We start from the raw sequence: 21,237 nt of genomic DNA on the forward strand, positions 1-21,237 counted from the left end.
TAGAAATTTATCCTGTTGAACTTACTTTAAATAAAGCTAATACTAACAATGACCACTGCCATTTCCTCGATCTTGATATCTATATCACAAACGGAAAGCTAAATACTAAAATTTATGATAAAAGAGATGATTTTTCATTTCCTATTGTTAATTACCCATTTTTAGATGGTGACGTTCCTTTGTCACCATCTTACGGTGTTTATATATCTCAACTTGTACGATTCGCTCGTGTATGTGACAATTTTTATAGATTTTAACGAGAGAAATTTATGTATTACTGAAAAATTATTACACCAGGGTTTTCGATATCACAAACTAGTCAAAAAATTTACTAAATTTTATCATCGGTATAAGGACATTATTCGTAGATATAGCTCAACATGCAGACTTCTTATACGTTCAGGTATTTCACATCCAATTTTTTATAGAAATATTCTTTATAAAGCAAAAAAATGTCAGTATTCACCTCAGAAACTAACAAAACCTATAAATAAACTTATCAAAAAGGGATATAGTTACGATACTGTTGTCAGGTCATTAAAGATTGCTTATTTTGGCGTTAATATTGATTCACTTATAGGGTCTTTGCATCGGAACTAAACACATTTATTTAAAAACCAGTTGCTGGCATGACACGGATTATGTTCTTTTCATATATGTTATGATGGTATGATACTAAACCCCTAACGGGAAGGATTGTGCCTGATATTCATATGATGAAATCATAATCTTTCAATCAGTTTAACTGAAGTCTGGAGCTGGCATGTCAGTTAACTGCTAGTAGTCTGTTGTTATTTATGTATTATTGTCATTTTGTTTATTTTCTTTGGTTACATCTTCTGACATCAGAATCGGACTTCTCTTTAATTGAATTTTAAATGTGCGAATTGTTATGCATTTACTTTTCTACATTGGTTAGAGGTATAGGGGGAGGGTTGAGATCTCATAAACATGTTTAACCCCGCCGTATTTTTTGCGCCTGTCCCAAGTCAGGAGCCTCTGGCCTTTGTTAATCTTGTATTTTTTTAATTTCAGTTTCTTGTGTACAAATTGGAAATTAGTATGGCGTTAATTATCACTGAACTAGTATATATTTGTTTAGGGGCCAGCTGAAGGACGCCTCCGGGTGCGGGTATTTCTGGCTACATTGAAGACCTGTTGGTGACCTTCTGCTGTTATTATTGTTTTTTTTATATGGTCGGGTTGTTGTCTCTTTGACACATTCCCCATTTCCATTCTCAATTTTATATATAAATCTTTGTTATTTTGCAAAATGTTTTTTTATTAAAAAGTAGATGTGGTATGATCGCGTATGAGACAACTCCTCTTAGGAGACCAAGAAAAATATTTAATACAGCAACGACCGACAAACACTTTATCACAGGCTCCTGATAGGCACATACATACAAAATATGGCGGGATTAAACATGTTGCCTTTTTGTCTTATAATATTTTCGTGAAATAAAAACCGCAACAAACAGTTTTGACCATCAAACCATTTTCTCCTGGTGGATAACAATTATGGTTTGATGGTTACGAACTTGTGATGTTTTGTATAACTTTCAGCTGTTAAAGCGAGGTAAATAACAGTAAAAAAATGTTTTAGTATTTACATTTGTAAATCAGGTATTAAAGGCCTGTCTTTGGTTATTTACTGTGTTAATGCACAATTCATGGGCATTATGTTTTCTGGTATGTGCGTCCGTTCGGTCGTCCGTCTGTCCCATTTTTGTTTTTGGTTCAGGTAGTTTTAATGAAGTTGAAGTCCAATCAACTTGTAACTTAGTACACATGTTCTCTATGATATAATCTTTCTTATTTTAATGTCAAATTAGAATTTTGACCCCAGTTTCACGGTCCACTGAACTTAGAAAAAGATAGTGCGAGTGGGGCATCCGTGTACTATGGACACATTTTTGTTATTCACTATTTCTGTTTGATAAGGGACGATTGAATAGGATGAAGACACTTTTATTTTATTTCATACTTAAAATGAGGAGCTGGATTTGTATTTTGAACGTGGAGTTGGGGTCATTAATTTCTGTAATCTTTTTTATTTGTTAGGTCATTCATCTTTGTTTTTTTGTTATTTATGCACACTATCCTCTGATAAAATATTCTCTTTTCATTATGTTTATGTCCTATTTTTCTCTATTCTTTATCAGTTGGGTCCTGGTTGTTTTTTGTAGATTCGGTCTATTAATCGGTATTCTGTAAACCCCGTCCAAACCTTTTAAATTGACCTCTAGTTCACTTCATGATTTCTTTTTCGTTAGGTTGTTGTCTCATAGAAGTTTATCGCGCATTTTTGTACTTTCGTAATAAATCTAATCAAGTGTGAATTCCTCTGTCCTTAGTTAATTATACAAACTTCTGTTTATTTTAGATATGGAAAAGATAATGTTAGATATGATAAAATTATAAATCGAAATATTCCGATGAAATTGAATCTAACGAATACAATTAATGCTGTTGTAAATGCAAAATATATATACCTTTCTTGAGGCAAATCATCAATTTCATGTCAATAATAAATATCAGAGAGCACTGTTGGTCTAGCTTCCTAAAATATCATTCTCTTTTCAATAATCAGGTAGAATTTATTTCTCAAACTTACAATTTCCGTGCTTTTATTGGGTTTTTTTTCTAGTCATCTTGCGCCTCGTTATTTTGCAAGCAGTTGTATAAGTTTGTATTAGCTTTTTTATGTACCAATACAATAAAATGTTTATCCGATTTCCTTTATCAGTTGAAGAGTTGAGACCATATAGTCTTTTGATAATTTCGAGATGTATCAATAGAGAAGTAAAAAAGCTTAATGATAAAGTCAATATGACTGCAGCATGTCCAAAATATGCCATTTTATTGATTAATTGATGTTTGCTTAGCGTCCAGTGGCAAATATTTCAGGCATTTTTTATGACGTCTCTTACTTGAAAAATATAAATGGTACCTTACTTTGGTCAAATATCATTAAATAGAACCTAATAATTAAAAGAGAGTGACGAAAGATACCAGAAGGAGAGTCAAACTCATAGACAAAAATCCAAATGACAACACAATGTCTAAAAATAAAATAACAAACACAGACAAATAAAAGTACAGAAGACACAACATAGAAAAGTAAAGACTAAGCAACACGAACCCCACCAAAAACTGGAGGTGATCTCAGGGGTAAAACATCTTTTTCTACCATCAATATATTTTCAGATTTATACAACAAACAATAAAGTGGACGATGCAGTTGAATCAACTAAGAAGATAACTTTTCTGATTGTTCATCAATATTTTATTTTATTTATTTGTGCCTACAATTTTTTTTTTCTTACTTTATACCGACAAAAAATTCCTTTGATTGTCTAAAATAAATTGAAGTGAATAAGAAATGGTTGTGCAATATTATACTTGAACTTTCTATTGATATTTGACCAATGATTACGAAAGATATAATTGATAACTTTTAATGAACCTAACAAAGTACAGATAATATTTAATTATAGATCTACTATCGAGGAATTTACCCTGCACCCCTATCTGTGTCAGCAACTTGTTATCACATATTTAGTATAAAAGACACAGTCCAATTGGAACACCTCAATTAGAAACGAGACATTACACAAGCTCCATAATGGGGCTAAAGTTACTTATATTATGTGTCCTTGTGGTACTTAATCAAGCAGGTTTGTTAAAGACTAAATTGTTAAATTATAAATAATTATATATTTCTAGTTTTGATTCAAATAAGTAAAGATAAAAATAAATAACTTACTATTCAACCACACATGTGTATTTCTTAATATTGAATGATAATGAGAAATTTATATTGAATTAACGTTTTATTGTAAAATTCGTTTAAAAACATAATGGAGTGAATGTCATTGTTGCTAAAATCATATCATACTTTCTTTTCGTTTATTAGTTTGTTTGTTAATAAGATCGTTAGTTTTCTCGTTTGAATTGTTTTGCATTTGATATTTTGGGCTTGATAATTATTCAAGTCTGGTTGAGAGATGCTTCATTGCCAGTTATACCACATCTTCTTATTTTTATATTAACTATGATATTCGTTTTCAGCTAAACTACCTAAATCACAGACTGCTACATGTGCAAGACAATGTACAGGTAAGTCACGTGATTCATATTCACCCCAGCTTCTTTGTTCTACCAAGGGTAATCCGTCTCAGATCACCCTAGTTTGAGTTTCTTTGTTTTGCATCCTTTCCTTTGTTTTGTAACATTTTGACGGGAATGCCTAATCTAGCGTTATTTTATAATATGAACATCAATGTATTCTTAAGATTATGGAGCTTTAAAGCCCACAAATAGAAATCCGCATGCATTTTGATAAGATGCATCTTTTATTTCCTATATAATAGTTGTATCTTTTACAGTCATGACAATAATCTCTTTTCCATAAAACCAAAATTATTTTAATCGTTCTATTAATAAAAGGTTTACTTCGAACAGGGACAGTCTATATTTATCCTTGTATTTTAAAAAATATAAACTTCCGTTGATATACGTTCACTGTGTAACAGCATATATTGTCTTTTTTGAAAAGGAGGATTTTTTATGGTAATTTTTTTTATTTTGCAGAATCGAAAAGTTTGGATACGAAACCGGAAAGACATACGACTATGACTACACATCAAAGGTATCAACGACAATACAAGGGGCTTCCGAAGATAAAGCGGAAATTGACATGGCTGCAAAAGTTCACATCGAGGTTCAGTCAAAATGCGATCTTGTGCTTAAGGTAATAAAGAAGAAAACAAGTTAATTTAAGTTCAATTACTAATCGTCATTAATTTTGTTGTTGTTAAAACTATAAGTAAACATTGTGTCATTAATATAATAAGTCTCGATAGATTGAATTCATATCGATACATTTTCGTATTCAGAATCCAAATGATCTTTCCATTTTCAGGTTTCTGATGTAGTACTTACTGAATCAGACCCTAAATCACCAAACACAAGACGCAATGCTGACGTCACAGGGGAATTCAAGAAAAGTCTTGAACAGAACCCATTGATGTTCTCCTTCCAAGATGGCCGTGTTGATGAACTATGTCCTTCTAACGACGAACAGACATGGGCTCTTAATATCAAACGAGCAATCATCTCTGCTTTCCAGAACTCTATGGATGATTTCAGTCAAGAACAGAAAACCAAAGAGGTAAAATTGTGTAGCACAATCTATGGAAAACCGATCATTCAGTTTTAAAATAACTCTATTCGTGTTTTTGTGTAGCTATTCGTTTTGCTCTATTTTGATTTTTTTTTCTATTTTTCGATTATAACAAATAAGTCACCTCCTCCCGTAAGTGGGGCCAAGTCGTTATTCTTAACATTAAAAAAGAAAGTTATCATAAAATCTATTATTATACTAATTATTTCAATTTTTAACATTTACCGTATGTGATGAAATAAAAAAAAAATGAAATACTTTTCAGATGGATGTAACCGGAAGTTGTGATGTAAATTACTCTCTGGCTTCCAATGGATGGTACACAATGACAATCAAGAAGACAAAAGACACATTAGGATGTGTAGATCGTCATGGTTACAAAACAGCCATGCAAGGAACACCATATAGAGTACCATCTGTAAGTTATTATTCTATATGCCATTTTTTTTAAATTAAGGGTATCGCAAATTATACATATTCTGTAGTTGGATTCACTTTCAAAACAATATTGTATCATGTTAAACAAATAGAGTAGATTAAAAACCAATGACTATGTTTAACTAAAACGGTTTTCATTATTTTTGTATTATTGTTGTAGGAAATCCAGTCAATGCCATTGGTTAAAAGCACTCACGAATGTCAACAGGGAATCAGTAAAACTGGTATCCTTCAGAGCAGCAGTTGTGAGGAACAACATGTTCTCCGACCATTCTCCAGAGAATCCAGTGGAGCTGTTACAGAAACAAAACAGACATTGAAATATATTACAGAGAGTCAAAGCAGATCTACAAAAGGTGAAATTGAATCAACAGAAACTATTATTATACTTCATGTCAAAATGCCAGATTTTGATTGGCTAATACGAGGGTGTCAATTTACCCTATTACCCTTCATGGACACGCTTGATCAAGTGTGCGCTTTATTAAATACGACTCTATCCTATGACAAATACTCTATCACCCTTCACAGAGACGCTTGATCAAGTGTGCGCTTTATTAAATACGACTCTATTCTATGGCAAATACTCTATTACCCTTCACGGAGACGTTTGATCAAGTGTGCGCTTTATTAAATACGGATGTTTATGTACAATTATCATAGTTTATTACTTTGAATTTTAAATTTAATCGACAGTAATAACAGAACATTCAGTAACTGTATAATAAATTAAATAACACATATCTGAGAGGGTGATAGAGCAGATTGTTACCCCTCGAAAAAACATTGTCAACCTTGGCTTCGCCTCAGTTGACAATGTTTTCTCGGGGTAACAATCTGCTCTATCACCCTCTCAGCTATGTGTTATATATATATTGATATATGCATCGCGAATCAAATAAATACTATTAAGAACTTTTTATCTACAAAACTCTTCCAAATATAGACGAAGTCCACACGTCATTTGTTTCCTTGTAAAGAAATTTTAATACTAGAGCTTATATGACCTGTTGTTCACTACTTAATGGCAAAGTTGACAATAGATGAATTTGTCTGTTGTGTTTACGTTCCCGATCAAGATAAGACCATAAGAGATATTACACAAATTAATAACAATTTTGTTTATCACATTAACGTTCAAACGATATATAAATAATTTCCTAATTTAATATTTCATGTTCAATTTTAGTGTCTACTGAAAAGAGAACAACACTGGCATTTGAGCATGCTTTTGACAACTCCAATTCTGCAAACGCACAGAAGGAGGTTCTGAACAAACTGACAGATTTTTGCGAATTATCTAAAGATGCCGTGAAAGTATCCACAGCCAAACAATTTACTGAGCTTGTCAGACTTATGAAAACGTTAGACAGTGATAGCATGGAAAGTGTCCACAAGAAAGTACATTCAGGAAAAGTATGTCCAAAGAATACAAAAGTCAGGTATGTATAATATATAGGAAATATAGTATATATGTGATATTTTTTCAGTGCAGCGTTTGCCATTTACGACCTCAGTACTGTATGCCAATTACGACCTCAGTACTGTACAATATTACATGATCGGGTAAATATGAGGTCAAATAATTCAAATTCTGCTTTCTCGTAGCTTTTATGGTTGTTTTTTTTTATCACATTATCTTACATTTAACGTGATTTCAAGCATGACACCGGTCATTTGGTCAGAGTTTTAAACACATTTTCTTTTTCTTCAATACTTTGTAAAAATTTACCATTCCAATCTAATGAGAAGTCTTAAATAATTGATACCGTAACTGCAAAAGAGCCTTTACTTTATTTAAAGTTTAAAGTGTAAAACAATTGTTTTATAATTTGCAGGAAATTCTTCCTTGACGCCATTCCAATGGTTGGAACTAAAGCTTCTTTGAAAATGATGACACATTTGATTAATACCGACGAAGTTACCGGAGCTGAAGCTGATATGTGGATGACAAGTCTATCTTTTATTCAACATCCAACAAAAGACATGCTATTGGAACTGAAGGTATATATAACTCTTTAATTATTAACTGGAAACAAAACATTAAATGAATCGATTTCGTTTTCAAGATGTTAAAATGTAACGGTTCTTTGTAAATATGTAAATATATGTATACGTAATGATAAAACCGGTTCTTTCAAATGTGTAAATATCTTTATACATATAGACAGTGACGGCTCTTTTAAATATAAAAGTTTATGTACATACGTTTCATCATAATGTATGGTGTTCATGCTTTTCGTTTTAGCCTTTGTTGACTAACACAAAGAACGGACAAGCCATGCTTGCAGTTTCATCCCTTGTGTACACCTACTGTAAAACATCTTCCTGTGCTAACGACATTGATATGGTAAACCTTGTTGCCAGCTTAGAAGACAAGATAGGTGTTGGATGCTATGCAGACAAGAACAATGTTAACAACGTAAGCAGTTTCATTCATTTCTTAAAACATGTTGATTGTTCCTCGGAAAATTTACGTTTAAATTGAATTTGTCATATTAGACAACAGTATTTTCAATATAGGATAATTCACTAATCTTTTATGTTTCGTTTCAGATTATCCGTGCCTTACGTGCCTTTGGAAATGCTGGTTTCTCTAGCAGTATCACAATGGTAAACAGTTGTTTGACGAGAAAAGAAAACCCGACAGAGGTTCGCCTTGCTGCAGCTCAAGCCTTCCGCCGAATGGCATGTGATGCAAACGTAATTAAAAACTTATAAATTATTTCTTATGATAAACAAATCTATAATTTGACTTGTTAAATTGAGGACATTATATCTTGAACTATTATCAAAATTGCCTTTATATATTTGTGTTGTTATAAGAGTCTGATCACTGTTATGCAAAACTGTTAATTTGGATGTTACTGTTATCAAATATCATAATTGATTTATCTTATAATTTAAGGGTAGGAAATGAAAAACAATAATTAAAAACGTTGTATTTTAGACAAATATCGAATGTATTATTAATGCAAAATAATATACTTACATGCAAGAAATATATCTTCAAAATAGGATTTGTTTTCTTTCAGAGAAACGAGTTGATGACCATTTACTTGAATCGCGATGAGGATTCCGAAATAAGAATTGCTGCTTACCTAGGACTGATGACCTGTCCTTCAAAGTCTATCCTCAACAGAATCCAGACAACACTGGAATCAGAAGAAGTAAATCAAGTTGGCTCCTTCGTCTGGACTCACCTTACAAATCTAATGGAAACATCAAGTCCACTGAAACAAAGCATAAAATCAATTTTATCTAATGACATACTGAAGAAAGAATTCAACTTAGAAAAAATGAAGTATTCCAGAAACTATGAAGCTTCATTTTTCCTAGAAAAGATGAACACAGGTGCAGCAATTGACAGCAATCTCATTTGGTCTTCTAAGTCTTTCCTTCCAAGATCAGCCATGACTAACCTCACCGTTGACCTTTTTGGTCACTCTGTCAACCTGCTTGAGTTTGGAGGAAGAGTAGAGGGACTAGAGTATTTCCTAGAATCATACTTTGGACCTGAAGGATATTTTGGCAAGTCAAAGGATGTTGTCAAACAATCTGTAAAAGGAATTAGCAACAAAGCAATGGATAAACTGAACGAAGAGGTTAGCAATAGATTGAAAGAAGTTAATAGCCGTTCTTTTCATATTGTATTTGAAATCCATTCACATTTGCATTTATTCATATTTTGTTTGTTATACATTAAGTGTCTACTCGTTTTATTTAAAAAGCAAAACTTATATAAAATAATCAGAAATGTAGTTCTTAACATAGTTTCGTACTTTTCTTCTTTTTCATCTTATAAATTACAGTATTTTTGATTAATATTAATATTCTTTATTTTTGCAATTTCTAGTTTGGATCAACAATGGAAGAGTTCAAAGGAAGCATGTATTTGAGAATATTTGGCAATGAATTACAGTACATCAACACCGACGATATCAAAAGTCTGATTGAAGGACAAAACTTCAACATTCTGGATTTCATCATCAATCTGGCCAAAGAGCAAGACTATTCTTTCACACAGAGCTTCATGTTTCTAGATACCAGTATCATAATTCCAACAATGTCTGGTTTCCCACTTAACATCAGTTTAGACGGAAGTGCTACAATTGACGTTCAAGCTTCCGGTAAAATGGACCTTAGACAAATTCAGTCAAATCCCATGACAGTTTCCATCGATGGAAAAATTCGACCAAGGTAATATTAGATACTCAGATACACAATTTTAGTATAAAGATCAACCAAAACAAAAGACGCAAAAACAACCAAACCAAAACCAAATGTCAGCTTGAAATACAACCTAAAACATCAGCAAATAAGCACATATCAGTCAACAACAATATTTTGAATGGAGTTTTATGATTGTCTTCGCTGTTCATTCAAACATAAAATTTGCCATAATTTTTCGCAATAAATATCCTGTGGTTGATGATATCAAAGTAATGAAAAACTATATCAACCAACAAATTTCGAAACTATAAAGTAATGATAATTGCTTTAAACAGTGAATACATAGAATCAAACAAGTCTGATGTTATTTTTTTTCTAGACAAAAATAAATAAATGAAGGACTATGCATGCTTATACGCCAAAAAAACAAAAACAAACCCGTATACCACAGTTGCGAAAGAGTGTAGATCTGAAAAGATATATATTCATACGCACGATTAAGAAATGCATATTTTCTAGGTAAATTTGTATATTGATCAATAAAATATCTTTTTAATTCAGTGCTGCTTTGGAAGTGACAAGTCTAATGAGTGTTGATGCCTTCGTAACTAAAGCTGGAATGAAAATGGTATCTTCAGTGAACTCTGCCTCTGCTGTTGAAGGTCATCTGGAAATAAAAGGTGGACAACTCTTTAGTGCAGAATGGAAGACACCAGATGCAAAGACAGAAATATTTGAAGCAAAGTAAGTATGAAAATGTTTTCATAATAAAATATTTAGGTCATGAAAAAAAAATTCTTTTATATAACCAGTCTGGGTTTTTCTTGCACTCGAATGACAACCTTAACTTACCTCGTTCCATATCAACAGCATGGATTTTTAGAATAATTGACTGTTCTGTTCTTTTCTATCTGTTACATATTTATTAATCTAAAAAGAAGAAAAGGGATTACAGTCTCTTATCCATATACATGTTAACTTTGTTACATATAAACCTTGCATAATTTATATAAATCTTTTTGCAGAACTTCATTCTTTACTGTTCATCGTGATGAGACCCGTGAACAAAAGATGGTAACACAAAACAGACAAACAAAGAAACTATGCACTGGTGATGACATTTCACACGTGACTGGACTTGAACTATGTGGTGAAATTTCCTACCCTAATGCTTCTCTAAAGGCTGATTCTCCATATTTCCCCCTAACTGGACCATTGACAGCTGGTGTTACACTCTACAAGAGAGACAGCCATACTGGTTACAAAATGGAGTATAAATTTGGAAAGGTAATTACCGCTTTTTACAGCTTACTTCTTTGCTTAAGACTAATGTTTAAAAATTATGGATTTATTTTTGATCACTGAATGTTAGTCTTATTTTTCAATTAGGTAAAAATACTTCCACCAAACATATCATAACAGGAATATAAATTATATATCATTATTCTTATTTTTTGTATTTTTCCGACGTGAGGTATAATGGTTTTATTATTATAATTTATTTTAGACAAAATCTTTAGTGATTGCCAATGTAGGATTTAACACACCAGGGTCAAAGGTTGATAGAGAAATGAGACTCGGTTTCAATCTGAATATGAAGAAACATGATATTGAAATGATGATGCTGTCACCATGGAAAAAGGCAACCTTCAATGGTAACTTTTAATATATAAAGAATTATGCATTTTTTGTAATAACTTAAATATTATTTTTTATTGACAATGCTATCAATTTTCACAGTAAAATTTAATTTAGTATTAAGTCATGATTTTAAAGTTTGAAATCTTAGATAACATTATATTTATCAGGTATTGTGGACTTCTTCCTTTTTATTATTTAAGTAAGAGATCAATACTTTTGTTAATACTTAATACAAAAAATAATCTATTTTATAGGAGCTGTCGATACCAAACAACGTCAATTAAATGGTAAATTACTTATTGACCAATCAGAATACTCAGTCAATGCAGCTTTAGCTAGTCAGAAGAAGTCTTCTAAAATGATATATACACCATCTGTAGAAATAGTCATACCAAAGAAGGATAACATTAAACTTGATGGAACTATTGAATATTTGGCGGGAACAACTTTGGATTCTGCATTTACCATTCGCGGAGTTTCAAAAGAACCAATCAACATGAGATGTGAGTTATACATCAATATTCATAGATGTTTAAATCACACCCCCTTGCAAAGAATACCAAAATAAATAAACAATAAATCAAAACGAATCAGCATGCCAGATTTAAAAGAGGGACGAACATTACCAGAGGGACAGTCAAATACCCAAAACGAAAATAAACTGACAACGACTGGCTAAAAATGAAAGAAGAAAGACAGACAAACAATAGAACACATGACACAACATAGAAAAAGTATTACATCTTTTTCATGAAATTCAATGATCCGATATACTTTAAATGTTAAAATAAAAACCAGCAAATGAATGCTTTGAAGTATACAAAACAAATGTATTATAGGCATAGTTTCAATTTATGTTTATTTTCTTCATACTTTACATATACATATTTTTAATTTAAATACTATATTTAATTCTACATAAAAGAGAAGTTTAAGTGTATGGTTTTTGCTGTTTTTTTTTGTAGTGAACATGCTAAACAAGAAGGTTATAAAATCAATCAAGGGCAGTTTTGCAATGGACAAAAAAGAAGAATATAGTTTCGAGACCAGAATGCAGACACTAGTAACTAAACAATCTTTGAGATACAGTCCATTTATCTCAGTTAAAACCCCAGCGAAACTGTTGATGGGTCTTGGCGGTTCAGTGGAAATGAAATATAAAAAAGCTGCAAAGGTTGACCTGACTGTTACCGGATTAACAAGTTCTCCAATGAAATATTTTGGTTAGTAGAATTATTCTTTTCTATAAATATTCCATTTATCTCCCTTTGTTTAAGAGTATTTTACAAAATGTATTCAAATTTGATGGATGAATTTACTTGTGGGTTTTCAACTTAATTTAAAACAGATAATAGAATTTGTTTATTATCTTGGTCTGGAAGCTATATTTATATATTAAACATTTCAATTTTGTTAGCATGTATGCATAGGAAATTTGAAAAAGTTAACGTATGAGGAAAATTTCAAAGTTTAGTAGTGGTATAGTAACACACAAGGGCTGTTATCTTGCTGACTTGAAACAGACTATTTCAATTGGTGATATTTGGTTGTTTAGAATTATGGCCAAACTTTCCACTTTTGTTGATGTCATTTTTAAATATGATTTTTGTTTTCAGTTCAAGTAAGAGATACAGGAAACGCAAAGCAAGCCCGTTATCAGACAAAAATGAACATCCAATCTCCAATTCTGACTACTAAAGGCAGATCCAACATTATGATTCGACCTACATCTGTTATAACCAGAACCACATTCGATTATATCATTCCACGTGTTGCCCGTGATAAGGTTACCATGAACAGCAAGATTGTCATGAAATCAACAAAGAAAGCTACATCAATCAAAGGAAATGGGTGAGTGTTATTTTATTTACTAGAGTATCTATAAGTCAAACATAGTCAGCAAATAAACATAAGTAGCCTAAAACATAGTTTACAATATCATTGTTGAAATGTTTAGCCATCGATTTAATTGATTAGACAATTTTGTAATAGTATCAAACAATGTACATATATTTAAGAGTCTCTTTGTATTTCTTTACAGTGTTTTGACTTTGAAGAAAATGTCACATTTGAACCTTAACCTTGGAATTAATTTTTTGACCAACGCTAAACTGACCACTAGCAACTTCAATGTCCAGTATGGTGCCAATAAGAAAGATATGAACAAACAGATTAGCTTTTCATCAACAGTAAAACACACGTTAGCATGGCGAGCAAGCGATGTCAGAGTCAGCGCACAACTGCAGCACCCTGAATCAGTAAGTTATAACAACACTTTGCAATGTACGGGTGTTATTCTATGTTTAAAATACAGAATATTATTGTCTTAAATCACAGATAATATTCGATCAATAAAGCCTTCAAGTAAGTCTACATTAAAGAATAAAATAGAAAGTTTATATTTAAACTGATTTTGTTTTGAAGAACGATGTCTATATGGTACCAAATATTTTGTTTTCTAGGCAACAGACTTGAAGATAAAGGGAAGTCACATTCATACCAAAAAGGCACTGGATACCAGCATTTCGGTGTCAGTTGGTAAAAAACACACCTTGAGCACATCAGTCTTCCTGAAAAATAAATCAAAGAAATTGACATCTGTTTCTGGTGGAATTTCCCTTTCATTGAATGAGAAATCCCTTTCCATATCAAATGTCTTCATCCAACAGAACAACCAAAAATATACCAACGACTTCGCTGCCACTATCGGTAAACAAAGAACAACGATAAAATCTGCCATCAAGAGCATGTCAAATATTGAATTCGAAATATCCAATGATGTAACACTTCCAGAAAGAAAACCTTTTACCATTGCTGGTCAGATAAACGGGAGCCCTAGGGATTTCAGAGTAGGAGCACAGATTGGAAAATCATATGTTTTGGCATTTACTTCCCAATACAAACCAAAGACCTTGATCAAGATGTCTGGGGATGTGAAGGTTAACAGCAGACGCGTGACAGCTGAAATTGAAGCAATGAACAACAATCCTCAGTATACCGGAGCATTTGATGTTAAGTGGGATGCTGATAAAGATGAATCAAAAAGAATAAAGTTTGTAGGAGATTTGACATACAAAAACTCCATGGATGTAAACGCTAGACTAGAACATGTCAACCCATTCACTAGTGTCTTATCGAGTTATAATCATATAGTTGATATAAATACCCAGGGCCATTTTGATATCTTTGTGGGAGGGAAAGAGGAAATAGCTTTGGATCTTAATCTTAAAAACAAAGATGAAGGAAGAGCTGGAACCCTTAGAATGCAGACACCGGTCACTGGATTAGTACAAATGAATTATGATTTGATGTCAACTACCAAACAATATCAGAACTCAATGGATATCACATGGCAGAAATCAAACAAAATTGGAGTTTTAGTAAATTTGGACAAACCATTCAATGCCAATAAATTTCATGGAATAGTTACAGTTAAAACACCATTCAAGGGTTTCCAAATGTCCTCAGTAGAAGTGGACCATGAATACAGCGGAAAGGTAAAAAGTATGCTGAAAACTGAACTCAACAACGAGAAAGTAAAAGTTGATATTAACTACAGTAACGATGACCAGGATGTAAACGGTGTAATTAGTGTCAAATCGTCATTATCCAGTTTGAAAACAGCTTCTGTAAGCTTCCACCATAAAACAACAGACAACAAATACCAGAACGCTTTAGCAATGGAGCACAATGGCAAAGTATACCAGTATGAAGGTCAAATGAATCACAGATTTACAAAAGGAGGACTGAAGAATAAAGGAAAAATTGTCTTTAATCTACCAAACAACAAATACGATGCAAATTGGGATCACAGCATTACCAGCAATGAACTCATTTCTAAAATGCAGTCAAATATTAATGGTAAATCTTATGAATTGGACGTAAATGGAAGACAAGCCATAACATTTAGTGAAGGGGGAGTATCATTTAACCTGAAGATTAAATCTCCACTTATGGACGATATCCTTCTGCGTGTTGACCATCAACACAGACCATCATTGATAGACAGTTCAGCAACCTTATCTATTAATAGTAACGTTATGATGTCTGGTCATGTAGACTACAAGAGAGAAGCTGGCAAGGTGATGTCAAAACAGTCTTTCAAAATGTCTGATATCACTTTTGAAACTTCAATTATATCTGAATATGCCCGTTTTCCAATGTCAGGACAAATTAATATGAAGTTGAATGATAATGAAATCGATGCAAGTGGAACCTTTGATCGTCAGCAGAACAGCCAAAACGGTAAACTTAAATTTAGGTCACCATTTACCAAACCTATTGTATTAAGTATTGATCGAGCAATTGATGGGGAACAGATCATTTCATCGTCTATTGAGTATGGAAAAACTGAAATTATGGCCATGGAAAACAGATTCAGATGGGACAACACAAAAATTGTCAAGATATCAGTTGTAACACCAATAAAGTCAGTCAGGAAATTTGAAACATTACTCAAGTTTGATGGAGGTATAACTGCTTTCAAAACAGTCGCAAGTTTAGAAATTGAACCTACTTTTAGACCAATCCAGATGACATCAGAATGGAACTCTGTCAATGGGCTCAATGGAAAAATTCGTTTGGAAACTCCATTCCAACAAATACCATACAGTCAAATAAGTTTGGTTTCTAAACCCACTTCTAGAATGACATCATCAGATCTAGTTATTGAATATCTCCCAAGACGAGAAATAATCATGAAATCAAGCTACATGGTGCAGAAAGATCACGTTGAAGGCAGTTTAGACATAAAAACTCCCTTCCATGACATGCAAACAATGTCAGCATCAGTTAAACATGTAACTCGAAATAACGCCCTAAATTCTGAGATGACCTACACCTGTCCTAAAGGCACAAAATACTTCGCTGACATCAACTATAAATCTGGTATCAAGAAAGAGGGGTCAGTCAGTCTGAAAATGGATAAGAAAAGAATAAGCGTTAATGGTATGGTCGACATGACGTCTGGATACCCAGCTGGTTTCTTGAAGACATCAACACCCTTTACAAAGGACATTATTGTTGATATTAAGCAGACGAATCAAGCTGAAGTAATTGTGACGTCGGGCTCGCTGAGATACGATAACGGAAAAGAAATATCATTGGAAAACCGATTCCGTTGGAATGATGCCTTTGTGTTCACAACAGCTCTTGCTACACCATACGAATCCATGAAAACAATTAACTCTGTAATAGAGGCTAAAGGAGACTTACGATCTTTCTCTCTTTTAAGCAGTATTGAAGCAGAACCAATCACAAAGAAGTTCTTAATATCCAGTGCCGTAAACACAAATGGTGGATTCGATGGTAACTTCCGCATTGAAACCCCATTCGAGGCCATTCCATATAGTCAGATAACCGTCTCTAGTCAAAGAAGTAGCGGATCCACAAGAACAGTTGCTAATATAGAATACCTTCCAGCTAAATATATCAGTGTCAAATCAAGTCACACAATGGATTTGGATAACATTGATGCAACTTTTGAAATTCAGACTCCATTCGCCAAATTTCAACATGCATCTGCTTCAATAAAACACACAAATGACGACAAAGGCATTTCATCTTCTGTAGGAATCGAATATCCTAAAGGAAATATATATTCTATAGACACTTCCGTTAAAAACGCCGAAAGGAAAGACGCTTCCATCACCGTCAAAAGTCCATACAGCAAACCAGTAAGTCTGTCAGTCTATCATCAAGGAAAATATCCGTCAATGGAGACACACGGTGAACTACAGTACCAGGGCAACCAGAAACACATATTGGACATAGCATTTAATAATAAAGCTAACTTTAAGTCATCTGTGTCATACAAGTGTCCATCTATGGACAAAATATCTTTGGAGATAAACCATAAAGGAAGCATGAAACAATTCAATTCTCTCGTCAAAGCACAATACAAGAAGGGCGAGCCACATCAAATCGAAATAATCTTTAAAAATCTGGCTAAAATGCAAGGATCTTTGACAGTCAAATCAGCGTTCATGGATGACTTTAAAGCATCTTTCCATCATACCGGGTCCTTGAGGAATCTTAAATCTCATGTTCAATATGCTTACGGTAAAATGACTCCAGCCTCTGCTGATGTAGCACTTATTTCTGGAAAACGTATCAAGGGATCCGTGAAATTGTCTGCACCAATGTTTGAGGATATAACCATGACTCTTATTCACAAGGGAAATCTGAAAAGCTTCAGAAACAAGATGAACCTAATCTACAGCAAGAAACAGAAAATCAGTACCGATTTTAATTTCCGTCTGGCTAAAGTAATGAAAGCTACATTTATGTTTGTTTCTCTTTTTAAAGGATATAAGAAAGTCATTGCCAACGTGAAACACGAAGGAACATGGAAGAGCTTCAAGTGTGATGCCAATATTAAAAAAGGAAAAGACGTTGTTAAAGCCAACATGAAAACATCAATAGGGTCTAAATTCAATTGGGAAGCAAGTGTAGAAACTCCAGTTGCCGGTTGGAAGAAAATGAATGCTGCTGTATCGAACGAAGGATCACTTTCTAATTTTAAATGCCATGCCGAGATAGGTCGAGGTAAACAAGACATGGTCGCTGCAGACATACGATTTGCAATTAATCCATCCATTGATATTCTGTTGGCTGCACAGACACCTTTTGTTGGCTACAGCAATGTCAAGGCATCTTTGTCACATCAAAAATCAGACAGCAAGATAAAATCTCATGCTGAAATAACATACTTCAAGAAAGATACAATATCTGCAGATATCTTGATAAACAAACCAACAAGAAGTGCTGATATTTCCATAAAGACTCCATTCAAGAAATATGAAAAGATGGCAGGTTCCTTCTCACACACTGGTTCATTATCAGAATTCAGTACAAAGATGGATTTGGCAGCAAACAAAGATAAGTACTCAGCTCAGATCAATTTGAAGACTGTAGGTCAACTGTCAGCAGAGATGAAAATATCAACACCCATCGTCGGCTATCAAGAAACCGATCTTTCCTTTACTCATAGTGGAAGCTTAAACAATTTCCGTTCACGAGCAAATATTCTTTTTCACAAGAAGAAGAGTGTCGCTGATGTCTCATTTAACTCACTCAGTGGTGTAGAAGGACAATTGACATTGCAGACACCCTATACAGAAACTGTAAAAGCTACAATTATGCATAGCAATGAGGGAAAAATGAAATCTTCTTCAAACATTGCATATGGTAAACAGACCATTTTTGATTTTGATGCTTTGTTCAGTCAAAGAGGACAAACATTTGGAACCGTCTCCATCAAAGCATTGAAGGTGCCAAAAATGGCAGCAACTTTTGAATACCAGGGAGTTATATTCAACAATAAAGCAACCATACAGGCATCACTTGGGAAAGACAAGATCATTGTTGAGACACAAATGGAAAGCAAATCTGATGTCTCAGGAAGAATTTCCATTTCAACTCCATTTGATTCTGCAAAGACGATGTATATGGTATATTCTAAAACTGGACCAATGAATAAAATGAACGGCAACATTGAAGCTGGAATCAACGAACAGAAGATTACGACTGACATAACTATTTCATCTGATGACGTAACAAAGGCATCTGTCACACTCCGAACACCATTTTCTGAACTACGAAATGCTGATGTATCCATTAGATTTTCTGGCACCGCTAAAAACTTTGATAGCCACAGCGAAGTGACTGTTAACGAAAAAATGGCTGAAGCTGATCTGACAGTCATTGTGAATGATCGTCTTGACATTAGAGGGTCTATGAAAACTCCATTTACTAAAGACTTTGTCATCCGAATGAACCATGATGGTGCATTGAACAGTTTCAAATCTTCTTCTGATGTATCATACGGATATGATAAAATTAGTGGACAAATAACAACTGATTTGACCAATGGAGTACAAATTGACATCACCCTCAAAACTCCATTTTCAAATGATGTGATCTTTGCTACATCTTCTAACTACGATTTCAAAGACTTCCGATCACTTTCTCAGTTAACATACAGTGGAGCTAAACAACACGAATTAGAAGTCACCTTCTCTGCCGTTAAGGAAAGAAAATCTCTGAAGTCAAATGCACAAGTTACCTACAATGGAAAATCAGTATCAGGAAAGGTTGACTTTGAAGGTGGAATGAGAAACTTCAAATCTGCAGGAGAGGCTAAATACAATAACCAGAAAATAATGGCAGAAATCCAATTCCAGTCACTGAGAAGAATAAATGGACAATTTTCATTGAAAACACCATTTTCGTCCGATTTTCTCCTATCCTTCAACCATCAAGGTCAGATACCAACTGCTTTTACATCAGCTGCTTCGATGTCATACGGAAAGATATCCCATGATATTCAGGTATCATTTAACCATGATGGGTCATATAAGAAGTTCTCTACTAATGGTCAGATTAGTTTCAATGGCAAGAGAGTATCTTCAGACATTTCCTTTGATGCTACTAGTGACATAACAGGAACAGTGACATTGAAGTCACCCATGACGGATGACATAATTGTTTCTTTCTCCCATAATGGAACACCATTGACATTCAGGAGCATTGCCAAAATTACTTACAGTGGATCAATGAAACACGATGTTCTCATAACATTCAATCATGCCGGATCAATGATGAATTTTAACACTAAAGGCGCTTTAACATACAATGGCAAAACCACATCAGGGGAAATCGTATTTGATGCTATTAAAGACATTGAAGGTAAATTAGAATTAAAAACTCCTATTACAGATGACATAATTGTAGCAGTTTCTAACGAAGGATCCTTAAGGAATTTCAAATCTTGTCTCAAAGTCACATACAAAGGACAGTTACAACATGATGCAAGCCTTAAATTTAACTTCGACGGATCAATGATGCAGTTTGGAACAAAATCATCTTTAATGTATAACAGCAAAAAAGTATCCTTCGATGTTAAGTTTGATGCTACCAAGGATATTGAAGGGAAAATTACATTGAAATCGCCATTTACCGAGGATATGATTGTGGCCTTCTCACACGAAAAGACGATGAACAATTTCAAAACCTGTCTCAAAGTTACTTACAGTGGAGAACTGCAGCATGATGCCAGTCTTACCTTTAATATGGATGGAACATTGGTTAAGTTTACAACTAAATCAGTTTTTACCTACAACAACAAAATGGCCTCTACTGCCGTCAGTTTTGATACAACAAACATTCTTGAAGGCAGAATAACAGTCACAACACCATGGACAAATGAAATCATTGTAGCTTTTTCAAATGAGGGATCTATACAAAATTTCAAAACCTGTCTTAAAATTACATACAGTGGTTCTTTGAAGCACGATGCCAGTGTTTCATTCAGTTTGGATGGATCAGTCAGAAAGTTCTTTACACTGGCTTCAGTGAAGTACAATGACAAAATAGCTTCCGCTGAGGTAACTCTTGATTCTAGAAAAGACATTGTTGGAAAGATCACCTTGAAAACACCAATGTATGATGACGTTATCATTGAGATCGCCCGCAACGGTAACTGGAAAAACTGTTTGTCCTTTGTTCAAATCACCTACAATGGCGCTTTGCAACATAACGCAAGAGTAACCTTCAAGTTGATCAAGAAACCAACAAGTATCCAGGCAAATACTGAGGCAAGTTACAATGGCAAAACAGTATCCGGAGACATTTCTATTGAGACATCATCTGGAATTGATGGAACCATGACTGTTAAATCACCATGGAGCGAGGACATTACCACAATTATTAAATACAACGGAGAGCCAAAAGATTTCACTGCCCAACTTCAGCTGAATCACAAAGGCTCTCGTCAATATGAAGTAAATATAAGACAT

The 21,237-nt window shown here is 33.6% G+C and overlaps 1 protein-coding gene across 1 annotated transcript; it reads left to right on the plus strand.

Annotated features, from left to right (window-relative positions):
- Positions 1–4,114: 4,114 nt before the first annotated feature.
- On the plus strand, positions 4,115–21,226 carry LOC134710458 (uncharacterized). The gene is made up of 20 exons (XM_063570821.1): positions 4,115–4,122; positions 4,597–4,756; positions 4,928–5,176; positions 5,454–5,606; positions 5,787–5,982; positions 6,816–7,068; positions 7,465–7,630; positions 7,875–8,048; positions 8,183–8,329; positions 8,662–9,231; positions 9,483–9,826; positions 10,361–10,543; positions 10,825–11,086; positions 11,307–11,454; positions 11,695–11,943; positions 12,406–12,663; positions 13,057–13,291; positions 13,482–13,698; positions 13,903–21,036; positions 21,206–21,226. The coding sequence occupies exons 1-20, from the start codon at positions 4,115–4,117 to the stop codon at positions 21,224–21,226; spliced, it is 11,127 nt and encodes a 3,708-aa protein (XP_063426891.1).
- Positions 21,227–21,237: the final 11 nt, after the last annotated feature.

The sequence above is a fragment of the Mytilus trossulus genome, chromosome 3, assembly GCF_036588685.1.
Source record: "Mytilus trossulus isolate FHL-02 chromosome 3, PNRI_Mtr1.1.1.hap1, whole genome shotgun sequence".
Taxonomy (NCBI): Eukaryota; Metazoa; Mollusca; class Bivalvia; order Mytilida; family Mytilidae; genus Mytilus; species Mytilus trossulus.